The sequence below is a fragment of the Rattus norvegicus genome, chromosome 2 (assembly GCF_021556685.1).
Source record: "Rattus norvegicus strain SHRSP/BbbUtx chromosome 2, alternate assembly SHRSP_T2T, whole genome shotgun sequence".
NCBI classification, from domain to species: domain Eukaryota; kingdom Metazoa; phylum Chordata; class Mammalia; order Rodentia; family Muridae; genus Rattus; species Rattus norvegicus.
The window spans coordinates 197,975,157-197,988,815 of NC_141535.1; the positions used below are offsets into that span (position 1 = coordinate 197,975,157).

A 13,659-nucleotide genomic window follows, 5' to 3' on the forward strand; every position below is an offset into this window, starting at 1 on the left:
TTTTCCTTAGGTCGAGAGGTGCCAACTCCTTTGGTTTTTATTTTGTTCTAAAAGCTTCAGAATAGTTCCACGGAGTGATGTGCTGAGAAAACACTCTTTAAGCCCTAAGGGCAAAGTGTAAGATGCCCAGGGCCACTCTGCCCTGAGAATGAATGTCAGGAGATACCCAGAGGTAGCCTGAAGAGAGGTCTTAGCTCAGCTAAGGAGCCCGAGAGTAAAGAGCTTGGTGAGGCCAATGCCTTCAGTTCCTCCAGAGAGCTTTAAAGTGACTTTAGTGCCTTTACTGCCTTACTGTCCAGGAGACCCTCACCTGGGTTCCTTCTTCCACAGTTCGTGGTCCTTGTTTCTTGGTTCAGGAGCCAAGTCAGCATGATTTCTGAAGGGTCCTTCCAGGGAGTAAAGGGAGAGTGGATGAAAGAATTACACCCTAAGCTGCCCACATGGTCCAGAGCTAAGAGGATATCATTGACATCAATCTGTCAGACACCAATGTTAAAGATAAGGGACTTTCTGATGCAAAAACTGAGGTCCTGTCACGTGGAACTTGTCTAAGGTTGATCGTACACTGCCTAAGAGATCATGGGCTCTCCATAGCACTGCTTTCTCGACAGGGACCCCAGTGTCTGTGGCTGCCATTCATAATTTAAAAGAACTCTTCATCAGGCACACAAGCAAGAAATCGCCACCACCGCCACTGCCACCACCACCACCACCACCACCACCACCACCTAATACTTCTGTCTCTCATCAAGAGTGAGGCTTCAGGTTCTCCATAACCTTCACGTGCACACAGTAGGACATTTCCCTATTTGAGCCCACTGGATCATGCCTCAAACAACAGCAGCTAGGGTTTCTGCACGATGTGGCTCAGCCATGAAGTGCAAAAATGCATCTACTTCTGAAGTGGGTCCCGTGAAGATCACCAAGATCCTTGAAATCCAAGGCAAGCATCCCACCTAGATTCAGAGTTTGGAGGCATTCATATATCCACTTTCTTCCTTGGCAAGTAGGAGCTGGAGATCTGGTGCATAATCACCAGGGCTGGGTACAATGGTAGTACCAGGCACAGGTACCAGGCTGCACCTTTGATCTGAGCCTGGAACCACACTGAGTACATGCCCAAGAGCACCGTTACTGTAGCCATCAGGTAGACAACCAGGCCACATGTCATATGGTAGAGCTTGAGGCGAGCCACCCTTGAGACCCGGGCTGCTCGTGGACAGAGGAGGCCCAGCCCACACAGTGCCTGTCCTCCAGTGGCCAACAGTGTCAGGGCTCCCATCCAGCTGTGCCAGGACACCAGATGGGACAGCTCACTTCGGATCTTGCTGGAAATGATGAAGCCCAAGCCTACGGCAGCACAGAGGATGGCCATGGTCTGCCCTGCCCAGTGGAGTCGAATCCGGGTCTTTCGAGAGCAGAAGAAAAACAGGGAGTGCTCAGGTGAGAAGAGTAGGATCGCTTCAGCCATGCAGAGACAGAACTGTAATCACAGGAAAAGGCCAGTGAGCCTCCAGTCTGCATGGAGCCTGAAGAAAAGGAGGTCTTCTCACACATCCAGAAAAACATGGGGAAGCTAAAAGGCTTGCAGCCTCACACACATCGTTTCTGAACCACAGAATAGCAAACACTGAACTTTCTAAACTTTATTCTGAGGGCAAGGCCTTGATAACATCCCTCTTGATTCTTCCTTTTAGGCACTAAAGGAGAAATCTTTTGGGCCCCCTCCCTCACCTTCTCAGCCACCTGACACTTTACTCCACCTTCCCCAGTCCTGTAGATTTAAGGGAAAGAGGAAGCCCTCTTTATGCCCATCTGTCTGATCCTTAGGCTGAAAAACTGAATGCCTCCCCATGGTTAAGCTAAGTATATCCAAACTCACCGCCAAGGCCATGAACACAGGGTGCCAGGAGAAAAGACCTAAGTAAGAATCAAAGAGAAAAGGCAGATGGCTGGGCACCACTGATACTGTCCCGTGCACCACTCACTGATACTGTCCCGTGATTTGTGAACTGCAAAAACCTGGCCACAAGTGAAACGTCAGCATACCATCTTAAGCCTAAGCAAGAATCGGGAACTCACGGCAAAGGGACAGGGACCAAGGGGCCCTTACACCACTTTGGCCTGGGGTCTGCATCTGCTGTCAGCCCAGTCCTAGAGTACAGTAGACTACCCAGGACCCCGGTAACGCTTTTCCACGTGGGGCCTCCTTCTAAGGAAGTATCAGCTCTGTCTTTTCAAGCCCCACCCCCCCAGGACTTCGGGGCCCCGCCTACTACGCCTTTACAACCACTCCAGGACCCGCCCTTCCTCAGCTGAGGGTCCGGGTTTAGCGCGTCTCCCAGTGCGCCCAAAGCAGCCCCTCCAGCGCCTAAGCTCCGCCCCGTTCTATGGCCCCGCCCCACCTCGCCTCGCACACTCACTGGTTCCGGGCCGGGACAGCACTGTCAGAAAGATGGTGAAGCCCAAAGCTATCAGGTGCGCCAAGATCCCACTGCCTCTCCGCAGCCAGCGGGTCAGTCTCGGTTCCCTCGATGGAGCGGGAACCAGACCTACCTCCATGGAATGCATGGCAGTGCCAGGCCGGCCGGCACAGTACAGCTACCGGAGGCTTCTTCCGGGTTTGCGATCGCGGAGGCGGCGGCGGCTACAGGAGAGGCTCCTCCCCAGGGATGCTGCGGACCCGTGTGGCGGAGGTGCCCACAGCGCCCTCTGTAGAGTGGGGGGGAAGCGCCTCGTCCCCAAAGGGCGGCTCCCGGAAACCTCCACTGACCTAATCGAGCTCCCAACCCACCTTCATTCTATCTTTGTGTCTACAAGGGTATTTCAAGAGGCCTGTGAAAATTACATCCGTAGCAACTGATTCCAACGAAACCCCAAATCACACACTTGGTTCGCTGACCCAAGAGCGTGAAACCAGTGTTTTGAGCAGTTTTCTAGAAGTACTGGATTCCCTGGGCTGCTCACTCCCCAGACATTTCTGGCTTGTTCAAGAGACAAGATTCCTCCCTGTGTTAACAAAAATGAAAAGCCAAAGCCAAAACCTAGTGATCTAACCTGATGAATTCAGGTATGAGGACCAAAAGAAGTAATCTCATCCCTATTTACCAATTCAGTTCCCACTCCACCCCCACCTATTCCCTCTCTCCAATGCTGCCCCCTTCAAAATATTCCAAAGACTTTGGACACTTTCAGTCTTTGCTCCCACCACAATAGCTGCAGTTTGATCCAGAGGAACCAGAGCCTCCCACAACCCAAGTTCTGCCACATTATTACCTCCAAAAGGGTATGGTCCAGCCTAAAGAGTACTATCTGAGAGCAGCTGTACCCCATTCTTCAGGGCGAACTCACAGAAGAGACAAGAACAGCTGTCCAGGGGCTGGGGAGATGGCTCAGTGGTTAAGAGTGCATATCCCTCTTGCCCAGGGCCTGAACACTCCCATCAGGGGGCTGACCTCTGACTGTAACTAGCTTCAGGGGGATCCCACACTTTTTGCCTCTGCGGGCATCACATGCACATACCCACTCACAGACACACAGACACCATAATCTTAAAAAAAAAAAAAAAAAACGGGAAAAAGCTGTTCAGCACCTCTAGAGCAGCAATCACCAAGCTCAACCTCTGCACGGTTGAGAAACTAAGGCGTGTTCCAGAAACAGGAAGGGCAAGAACAGCCATTTATGGAGGGATGGAAGCCCAGAGTTGCTAGGAAACCAGAAAGGGGCCATAAGCTAACTCCCACAAGCCCTCAGGACAAAAACCCAAGGATGGCGTCACAAGTGTGAGTCCCCTCCCTCTCTCCGTTCTTTCCCAGTGGAACCATAATTGTCTCTCTTAGGCCTCTGGGGCACCTTGCTCACTCAGTGAGGATGAGGATGAGGCCTTATCGTCCTCTCTCTGCAGAAGATTCCCAGGGACACCAGCTCCAGGTTTCTGTGCAGTGTGTGTGCTGGGGTGTGTACTGCCTATCACCCCAGCCTCTCTGGGTGGGGCTGCGGAGAGGAAGGACACTCATTAGGCTACACCACTTTTCATCCTTTTCTATGTTTCTGTTTCTTTATATTTTCTTAGCAGCAACAGAACAGGGAGACAGTCTTGAGGTATTTTAAAGAGGTTTTTTTTTTTTCTTAAAAAAAATAATATAAAGTTATAAAAAGCGGCAGCAGCCTGGGGCCCAGATCTGGAGGGGAGGAGGTGCTGACGGCTCCGTTGCAGTGGGCAGGCACTTTCTCGTTAATGAGCTTTTGACTGCAGGGAGACAAGAGGTAAGAGACAGGGTCAGGCTAGGGGCCTACCTGTTATCCTTCCCATTGACATCTGGGCTAACCCTCGGGTTCCTTCAGCTGGCCTAATAAATACAACTGAGCGAGGGAAAAGGGAGGCCAGCCTAACAGAGGTGGACTGGGCTGTGAAGCTGGAGGACACACATGCACACACCTATACACACACAAGCAGGCCCCTCAGGAACTATCAGGTCTCCCTTCTCGGTGCCCGGAGAGTTGGCATACATGTAATCCGTGCCTAAACCAGAAGAATATTACCCTGCCTCACCTCCCAGAAGTCCCTCCTTACAGAGGTCACAGAGATAGATCAAAGCAGGCTTCAACAGAGAAGGTAAATACACCTAACTGCAAGCTTTTCTAGAACCTGGAGAACCTGCTGTAATCTGAAATGACTCTGTGGACCTTAAATTGTGTACTTGCTTTTCAGTGTCCTAATGCCAGTGGAAGAACCAGAGAACTAGAGCGGCCGCCCACCCAGCTACTCTGCATGCTGGGACCCAAAGACCCTTTCCTGTGAGGATAGAGGGAAGGTCACAGCCAATTCAGAAAGAAGTGGTCCTTCCATTAAAGCGATAGCAAAGGTAGCATGGGACAGCATGTCCTACGCCTAAAGAAGGGTGGGACAGCATGTCCTACTCCCAAAGAAGAAGACTGGGCATAGGGAAGGTCCCTCGGGAAAAAGCTGGGGTCACCCTGGAATGAACTGACCAACCTCTCTCCAAAGTAGGAAGCCCAGGAGCTCCCTCAGGTTCCCCTTTATTCCCCTCTGGAACCATCCTTAGCACCTTCTCCATGTCATGTACGTATTGTGCTCCCCAGCCTCAGCCCCTCCCAAACCCTCTCTGCCCATGTTCTTCAGGAAGCTGGACTGGTACCTTCAGTGTAGAGCACTTCTCCTCAAAGGGCAGGGCTGGACCTGGCTTCTTGCGGCGCACAGAGCAGGTCCCATCAGGAGGGACACCAGCCTGACAGTGCTTGGCCTTGACTGGCCGGCAGTAAGTAGCCAGGTTCTTCCGCTTCTTGGCTACCTCCTCCTCGGAGAGACAGTTGGTTGGCAGGACCTTAGTTGGGTGTCCAGCCACTCCCCGGTTTTCTAGCTGAGAAGCCTTGACTGGTATGGGGGATGAATGAGGGGAACCCCGACAGTCCAGGGGACCTGCTCGTTTCATTCGTGGCCCCACTGTTCCATTAAGCCCCAAGTTCAGGGCTGTTTTAGTCTTGGTTGAGAGACCCCGACAGCTAGAGGGTTTGCCTTTTCCAGCAGGCTCCAGGATGCAGGTCCGTTTGAAAGTGGTAGGGCCGGGGGATAACTTCCGCTTTCGAGAAGGGGCCTCCATCTCCACCCCCTCCTTGCCTTTGGATGACTTGCTGGCCTTGGAAGGTGGCAGCTTGCTGAAGGACGGAGATGGAGTGTTGGCAGGCAGCGGTGAGGTAATAGCCTGGCTACCGCCCATGCACTCTGCCTGGCTACAGGCAGCTGCTACACTGGGGGAACCTGCAGGATAGCTAGGGACAAGGCTGTCCTTGATGGGAGGAACAGAGGCTGGGCAGGCAGGCCGGGGAGGTGGGCCTGGAAGTCGGGGGCAGCTGCCCATAGAGGATGGACTCAGGGGATCAGATAAGGATGGGCTGACAAGATGGGATGGAGGCTCAGCCGCTGGTGGGATCTTCCTGTGGCAAAGAGAGAGCTCCACTGTGATACTGAGCAAACACCAGGGCTTCCCTAATATACACCAGTCTCTACACCTTCAAGTGGCCAGAAAAGCCCCAGACTGCTGCCCCCTGCTGGGAGACACTGGAACTAAGCTGAGGAAGGTACAAGAGAAGGAATGGTCATTATATCAGTACAAGGTATACAACTAGCATGTAGACCCATTAACAATCTGAGTTTTGGTCTCAGTTTGGGCACTCCCTTTCCTACTTTACCTAGAAGGTACTGGAAGAGATGGGTAAGCATCTAGACTCACCCACATCACCCACTCATGCCCTCTCCACACTATTCAGTCTCGTCCCTTCCGGCCACACCAAAGTATACCAGACTAGAGTTTCTGAAGCCCGAGTACACTCAAGCCTGAGGAAGGAAGTTCTGAGTCCCTGAAACTCACTTCCACATGTGTGAGCTGAGATGCCGTTCCAGCATGGAGCTGAGTGCTGAGCAAAACCGGTCCAGCCGGCGGCTAAACACGTAGCATCCTGGGCTCACCAGTCGGCTTCCAAATGTGCAAAACTGGAGGCAGAAGGAAAGAATGTGGTTGGGGAGGCCTGAGATACAGACTTGGCCACCCTCCACCCAAGTTCCCTGTCCTGTCTCCTTACTGCCTGTGGCCTAGGGGGCCGAGTTGCGTAATGGCAGTCAGGGGAAAGGTGGAGGTCATCAGATGTCCCCTCTTCCTCACTTTCCTCACTGGAGGCCTGGGCCCCACCCCGGGGCAAAGGGAAGGGGAATAGGCCTGGATCCCCATCACCACCACAGAGACCTTCATCATCCACTTCACTCTCAGAGGAGGCACGGGACCTGGCAGGGCCAACAGAGACATAAGGATAATTTGAATGATGTAGGGTAGGTGGCAGGGTGTCCAAGCTCAAACAGCAAGGGCAGACATACCCTTCTGGGTACTCAGATGAATGGGAAGGGGGAACAGGAAAGTACAACATAGTTCACAGAGTAAGAGGCAGAAGCAAGGGCCACAGCCTCCCAGGGAGTCTCTCTCCAGCCCCTTCCTAGGCCTTGTCTCCTTAGGCAGAAAATCTGCTTCAGGTTTGCTTCCTCCAGAAAATCTTTCCAGGTTAACTATGCCCAGCACTGGTCAGCCTAAGTCAGCTCTCTTCGTCACTTACTCCAGTGAGCCTATCTGGGCGCTGAGCCTGTGTTCCATGCCTACCCCTAGCATTATAGGCAGAAGTGCATGTGAGTAGGCTTTCCCATAGCCCAGGGCAGCACACAAAGGGGCCAGTGGATGACTTCACAGTGGCTGCACTCAGGACTCTGGCCCGTTTAGCTTTCCAATAGGTGCTAACCCACAGAGAAGCGGAGAAAGACGTTCACATCCCAGGTACTGCATCTGGCACACCTCATGGAGGCTGGAGGGCTGCAGCGTGCTTGGGTGGTTAGGGGAAGTGAGTACACAGTCAGGACATTCCCTGGGCCTGTCTCCAGGGCTCCCTGGTACCTTAGGGGCTGATTGTCCCCATGTTAGGTAGACTTAATCTTCTGTACATACCTGGGAAGTGTGCAGTATGGATAGGTCTGCTTAGACAGAGAAGAGAAGGTGTTGTTGGGGGCAGCTACTGCAGCCGCACCCTGGACTGCAGTGGGAGGCTCCTGGGAGGGGCGTTCCAGAGCTGGCTCTTTGCGTGCTGGGCTCTTCTCCTTGGGAGACTCTCCTTTTCGGGAGCTGGCCTTCAGTTCAGCCACTAGCACATCAAAGTCCTTGGCCCTGCCTGGGACCTCCCTGCGCTGGTGCACCGAATGGATCTAGAACACAGCAGAGCAGAGTAGTAGGGAGGAGGTGTGATCTGAGCAGGGGGAAAGGGATTTGTCTTCTTTGACACACAGAGAATGTGTTGTGGATGAAGGGTGTTTGTGTGTTCATTTTACTCTCTCGAGGGACCAAAACTCTGTTCTGGGTAAGGGCATCTGTAAGGTATTCCCTGTCCTGTCTACTGCTCCTAGCCTGTGCCCACTACAACTAGCCTCTTCTCTCCTTCCTTGATGGTTGCCTAGCTCCATCCTTTGAGCTGCGTTTATAGTAACTTCTGAACTCCCCTTTCCAGGGTTCCATGTCTATGCTGAACCTCCCCCCATCATCATGCAGAAGGATAGGGTTACCTTGCAAGTCAATAGGCGTGTACAGATCTTCTTGGTCTCTGGATTTATGACCCCGCACTGCCTGTTGAGGTCGAACTCTTTTCCTGTGGGGGAAAAAGATTCCAATGACTCTCAAGTCCATTTTGGGGAAGGAGCCAAGGAAGAATCTGGCCTCTTCCTGCCAAGGGCCCAAGAAGCAGTAGGACTAAGGCAGAAGAGTCTTGCCCTCAGTTCTACCTGCTGGCTTTAAGCCAACTCAGCCCCATCCCTGGCCCAGACACTTTTGGGGGACTGGAAGCCCAGAGCAGGGCAGCCCGTACAAAGAAGCAAAAGCAGCTACCCATATCTGAAATGCCAGGAAAACCAGCTGTGGGATGTGAGGAAGGAGGGAATGATCGATAGCTCAAGGCAAGAACGAATGACTCCGCTGGCTTAGACTTGGCTCTCTCAGACTACCTCAGACACCTGGACCAGTAAGCTTCCTGGGAACAAGCAGGACAGGAGGTAATGGGGCGTCCACACCCTCCAAGCTGTAATGGTCAGACCTGGACGGGTTCACTCCTCCTGACCCAAGAACAGAGAAGCCTAGTGAGGTCTCCACTCTGCCTTTCTGAGCCCCATGTTCATAACTACTCACGAGCCATCTTTCGGTGGGTTTTAGGAGGAAGCCTGGCTCCACTGGGCTCCTTCTCCGGGGGGCTGCCTTCGGCCCGGTGACTGGTACCCTCACCAGGGATTAGCTCCATGTTCTCTCTGCCAGGAGGTTCTTTAGGAGAGGGGGCCGTGGGAACTTTTCCAGGGGAGTCCTTGGGGAGGCCTCCTGGCTGACTGAGGAAAGCAGAGGGTGGGGCCACCCTGATTCCATGTCCATCAGGCTTCGGGAGACTGGACATCTTCTCCAGATTCACCACAGGCACGAAAAGGCTACACGTGGAGAGAGGGTATGGGCTGGGAGGTGGGGAAGCTAGGACTGGGGTCTGGACTCTAGCCCAGAGCCATCTCCTCCCTAGCTCTGGAGCTTGGGTGGACTCCAAGAGAGGCGTGGAAAAAAGGGGAGCCCATGTTCCCTGGAATATATGGAAAGGAGCTGCAGATGGGGTTAGCTGTTTCTTGCTGTGAGCAGTATCCTGCAGCCAGGGCTAAGTGTCAACCCTATCTTGAGTCAGGGTCAGGGCTAGTCTTTGGGGGTTTCTTGCTCCTTCTTACCAGAGGCTGTCCTTCTGGGTCTTCTCAGGAGGCTGATGGCCACGGCTCCGGGACCCCTGGCCCTTCTCCCTGGAGGAGGTTTTGGTGGAACCTGGGGCTCTACAAGCTGGGCCCTGCCCATTCACTACATGGCATTTCTGAGAGCTGGCAGGGGCTGGAGGTGGGGGTGGGGCCCGGGCATAAAGCTTGCTGAGGGGCCCATGTCTTCTTTCTGTCACCAGGAGGTGGAGAGAGTAACTGAGATGAGTGGTATTGGCTGCCTCCTTCCCATCTCCTAACCAGCCCCCCCACCCCGATTCTTTTTACAGAACCTGAATCCCTAAGGCTTGGGCTGTGAGCTTCTCTCCTTCCCATTTAAGATTGAGCCTTTCAAGAGTCAAAATTCTAGAACAAACTTCTTGAGCCTCTTAACTCTACTTGATGCCAGAAGCTTGTTCAAACAATAATCCTGACACCTCCAACACTCAAGCTGTCCCCAGCACTGTCGTCCCTTAGCCCACATGACCTCCCGACTGACACTGTCCAAAGAGTTCCATGTTCCACCATTCTGTCCCATCACCTCCCTAGGGGGCCCTCACCGCAATGTTTCTGGAAGGCTTGAGGCTTCACCACCTGGCTGCAGTGGTTACATACAACCAAATAGAAGTCATCATGGGCAGGGCAGTGCCCGAAGATGGACATGTCTGCAACGACAGAATCCTTCATCACTCTTGGGTAGAGTTCTGGATTTTCCCTAGGTCAAGGAACACTCTCACCCCACCACTTAGAAGGTACTCTGCCTTCTCACTGACAGTTCTACTGAATGCTCCCACCTCCACAGTCCAATGTAACCAGACCCAAAGTGTACGGGCTTTCATGTGAGTGGGCACCAACCACATAGGATTAGGATCTCCAACAACAGGTCCCAGGAGCCAGGACAAACTGACTGACTCAGACCTATCAAAAGGAGGCTTCCCCCAGCAGTCCCACTTCTGCTTCAAGCTACTTCCTCCAGTGGAAGAGGGAAAGGTGGTTCAATTTCCCGAGTCCCAGCCCTCTGTGTGTTGACTCCCACCTTCTTTAATGAGGGTCATGGCGTCCAGCTTCTTCGTGTTTTTGCTACTTTCCTCTAGTTCAGCCCCTGGAGGAGAAGCACAGTTGAGAGGGCCCACCCGATTTCCAGAACCCAGCAGGGCCTGCAGCCCAATGGTATGAAGCCCACATTCCCCGACACGCACTTGGAATTCCTGGAGACACTTTCAATGGGTCATTCACAAGTGCCTATGTTCCCTTCATGTGCCCCTCTGAGATGAGATGACCCCATTAAGGAACACAATGACCCTTCACTCCCAGGCACAGTACAGAGTTCCACTGCTGACTAGATGGGTGACTATGGGTAAATGTCTCTTTTCTGGGCCTTGCTTCCCCCATTTAAAAGGGAAATGGTTCTAAAATTTTTCTACAGGTCCCTTTTGAGACTGCTTACATGGGTCCTTTCTACTACTCTGTGGCATCCCAGACAAATACCCTCCCAGATCCCCACCCCCATAAACTCAGTTTGCTCCACCCAAGTTACCATAGTATCATCAAAGTTACACTCAGCTTCTCAGGTCCTGCACTGATAGGATGGCCATAGAGTAGAGAAACTGCTGTCTTTGGACCCTTTGGCATCTTCAAAGTCTCCTTGATCAGCTACGCAAGCCCCTCCCCTTCTTGGGGGGGCTTTGTCCAGGGGTTGCCCTTGTACCTCAGTTTCTGGGTTAATGACAAAAACATCTTAGCTGTGCAAAGCAGCTCTTTCCCCATCCCCCTACCTCACTCATTACCCCCCTCCTCTAAGCCCCCTCCCTGTCCCTCGGGATGGGGATGGGGATCAATTCTGAGTCACCAAATCTGAGTCCCATTTCCGGTTCTCAGTGCACCTAGACCCTGATGAGGGCCCCATCTCAGCCCACTCAGCATGGGGGGGTAGTCCAAGGGTGGCCTGTACTCCCATCGAGGTTGACTCTCTAATGCTCACTAACAGAGTGGCCCCTTTCTAGGACGAGGAGATTATTGGTAATCGTAATACCCAGACATTAAGTGGTAGTGGGTTAGACATGCAAAAGATAAGGGGCAGCTCCCACTCTTTTAAGTCCCTTGAATGTGTAGGGAATGACAGAACAGGGCTGGAAGTCAGATGTCTTAAAGGAGAACAAGTGGCATTAGAGACTGCTCCACGAGATCTCCTCCACCTCTTCTCACTTGCAAACTTCTTCAGGGGTGTGATGCTGGTTGTCACCCCAAAAGGCCACGAGGCCAGGTGCTCCCTGGGGCCCAGGAGACAAAGATCAGAAGGGGTTGCAGGCCTGCTCACCAAAGGCACTCAAGGGCCTACAGAAAATAGGGGTCAAGGGAGAGAGCCAAGGGGCAGGGCAAGAGGCCCAGGAAAGGATGGAGGCTTGGAGTCATGTATGGATGGACTGATGGAGGGAGGTCAGGAGGATGGATGGATGGAGGATGGATGAACTAAAAGCAGAGGGGGCGGGGGTTCAGGAATACTGAGGAGACAGGGAAGCCGTTGAAAGAAGCTAAGGTGCGGGGCAAAAGGCGAAGAATCAAGTGGGTGGGGAGGGGGGGTCACAGAAGTGGGGTGCGTGGGAAACACGTGGAGAGGACTGTTGCAGATGGGTAGAGCCGGGGCAGGTGCAGAACCGAAAAAAGCTGGATGCCGGCTCACGAGAAGAAAGATAAAGGCAACTAAAGTGGGGGCAGGTACTGGGCACCCGCAGAGACAGAGGTGGGCAGGGTGGGCTGCAAGCGATGCGCCGGCGCTAGGACCCGGAGGCGCGAATGTGGCTGAGCAGGCGGGCACTAGGACCCGGCGGGTCCTTTGTTTGGGGGGCCGGGGAGCCGGACGGCGGCTCTAGTCGGCGGCTCCCCTCAGCTGGAGGGGGCCCCGGGGGGGAGGGGAGATAGTGATGGGGTCCCCGGATTCTAATGTGTCTGTACTCACCGTCTGCCGCAGGCAGGTCGGCCCGCTCCACCCACGAGCTCCAGCTCTGTCCCGCGAAGTCATCGAGACTCGGCACTCGCCGCTCCAGAGCGGCCATTGCTGCCACCGCGCGTTCACGCACCGCCATCACCGCCGCGGACGCGCGCCCGCCCCGGCGCCGCCGCCGCGCGGCCCCCTCCCCCCACCCTCGGACCGGGGGCACGCCTCCCTCTCCCCCTACCTTTCCAGTTCACTCTATGCGCAAGCGCAGCTCGTGTCTCCTGCCACTACCTCCTCACTCTCACACAGCTTTCTGGGAAGTGTAGTTGCGGAGGGGTGGTGATGCTTACGGAGCTAGCCGAGGGATCCCTTCCGAAATGCACAATCGCAAGCGGGGAAAGAGAGATCAAAGCCTCGGGATATCCTCTTTCAACCCCTCCGTACACATCCACCAGTTCACTCTTCCAAACTTACTGCGCATACCCGAGCCCCAAACCTCTCTCTGCCCAAGATATCCCCTAAAGCCGTGCATTCGCCAGCTGGCTGGCGCCCCTTCCTGGGCTGGCGGCCACGAAGCGCCTCTGCACCCCTGTAGATCGAATAGGGTAGGTGCAGGGAGGTGGGCGCAGTGAATCAGAAGGGCAAGGGGAGGGAGTGTGCAGGACGTGCTGAAGGACACAGGGCTTGGAGTGGGGGAGGGCCACAGCTCTTGTACTGTTCCTCTGTGGGAAACCCACGCTGCCTTGAAGCAGAACGGAGGTTTGGAGTACTGTTGTCTAGGTTTGGAAGGACCTGGCTGAGCTTGCCAAGATCACCTGTCAGTATGACAGAAGACCAGAACCAGAACCAGAACCAGCCCAGAACTAGGGTGGCCCCGAGGCTGCTGCTGTTTGCAGTGTCTCTGCTGATCCATCTCTCTCCTCCTGGGAACTACAATCGATAAACCGCGCCGCCTCTTCCCAAAATCCTGGCCGGATCCTGACTCAATCCATCATTTCTTCTTTTTCTAATGAATATTTTCGCCGCTGGAAAAGCTGCTACTGAAGCCTTGGCATAGGGAGGTTTCTCATATCTATCTTTCTTTTTCTTTTCTTTCTTTTTCTTTTCCTTTTCCCCCTTTTTCCCCCCTTAGCCCCCCTTCTGGGCTAAGGCCCAGAAAGCACCTTAATCACCCACCTTTCTTCTCAGCTGATAATATTTCTTCCCCACAAAAGAGACCAAAACCTGCCTTCACCCCCATCCCCATTCTCATTGGAAATGAAATATTAATCCTTTATCTTTGAATACCTCACCCATCAAGCCATATTGCATCTCTTTGCCTAAAATGAAACCAAGTTTTGGAGCAAATAAGTCAAGGTCTGTGACTTTCTGCTTTCCATATAAGAGCAGTTTAACTACATAAAGAATA

General features: G+C 53.5%; 2 protein-coding genes across 15 annotated transcripts; both read right to left on the reverse strand.

The window, feature by feature from the left end:
• On the reverse strand, nt 1-2,641 carry Cyb561d1 (cytochrome b561 family, member D1). Of its 2 annotated transcripts, NM_001277236.1 has the most exon segments (3): nt 1-1,483; nt 1,883-1,920; nt 2,424-2,641. In NM_001277236.1, coding segments are annotated over 3 exon segments (690 nt in total). In that variant the 5' UTR covers nt 2,572-2,641; the 3' UTR covers nt 1-979.
• A 1,394-nt stretch (nt 2,642-4,035) lies between these two features.
• On the reverse strand, nt 4,036-12,455 carry Atxn7l2 (ataxin 7-like 2). Of its 13 annotated transcripts, none has more exons than NM_001398746.1 (12): nt 12,273-12,455; nt 10,854-11,032; nt 10,353-10,418; nt 9,877-9,981; nt 9,299-9,509; nt 8,730-9,016; nt 8,114-8,196; nt 7,506-7,759; nt 6,601-6,799; nt 6,390-6,511; nt 5,160-5,955; nt 4,036-4,249 (listed from the first exon to the last, which is right to left on the reverse strand). In NM_001398746.1, the coding sequence occupies exons 3-12, from the start codon at nt 10,369-10,371 to the stop codon at nt 4,235-4,237; spliced, it is 2,091 nt and encodes a 696-aa protein (NP_001385675.1). In that variant the 5' UTR covers nt 10,372-10,418; nt 10,854-11,032; nt 12,273-12,455; the 3' UTR covers nt 4,036-4,234. The 13 variants fall into 13 exon arrangements, 12 of the variants coding, with proteins under 12 accessions (NP_001385675.1, NP_001385673.1, XP_087480861.1 ...); XM_087624735.1 differs by having other exon boundaries at nt 4,097-4,249; nt 9,299-9,367; nt 12,273-12,403; NM_001398744.1 differs by lacking the exon at nt 10,854-11,032.
• Between the last annotated feature and the right edge of the window lie 1,204 nt (nt 12,456-13,659).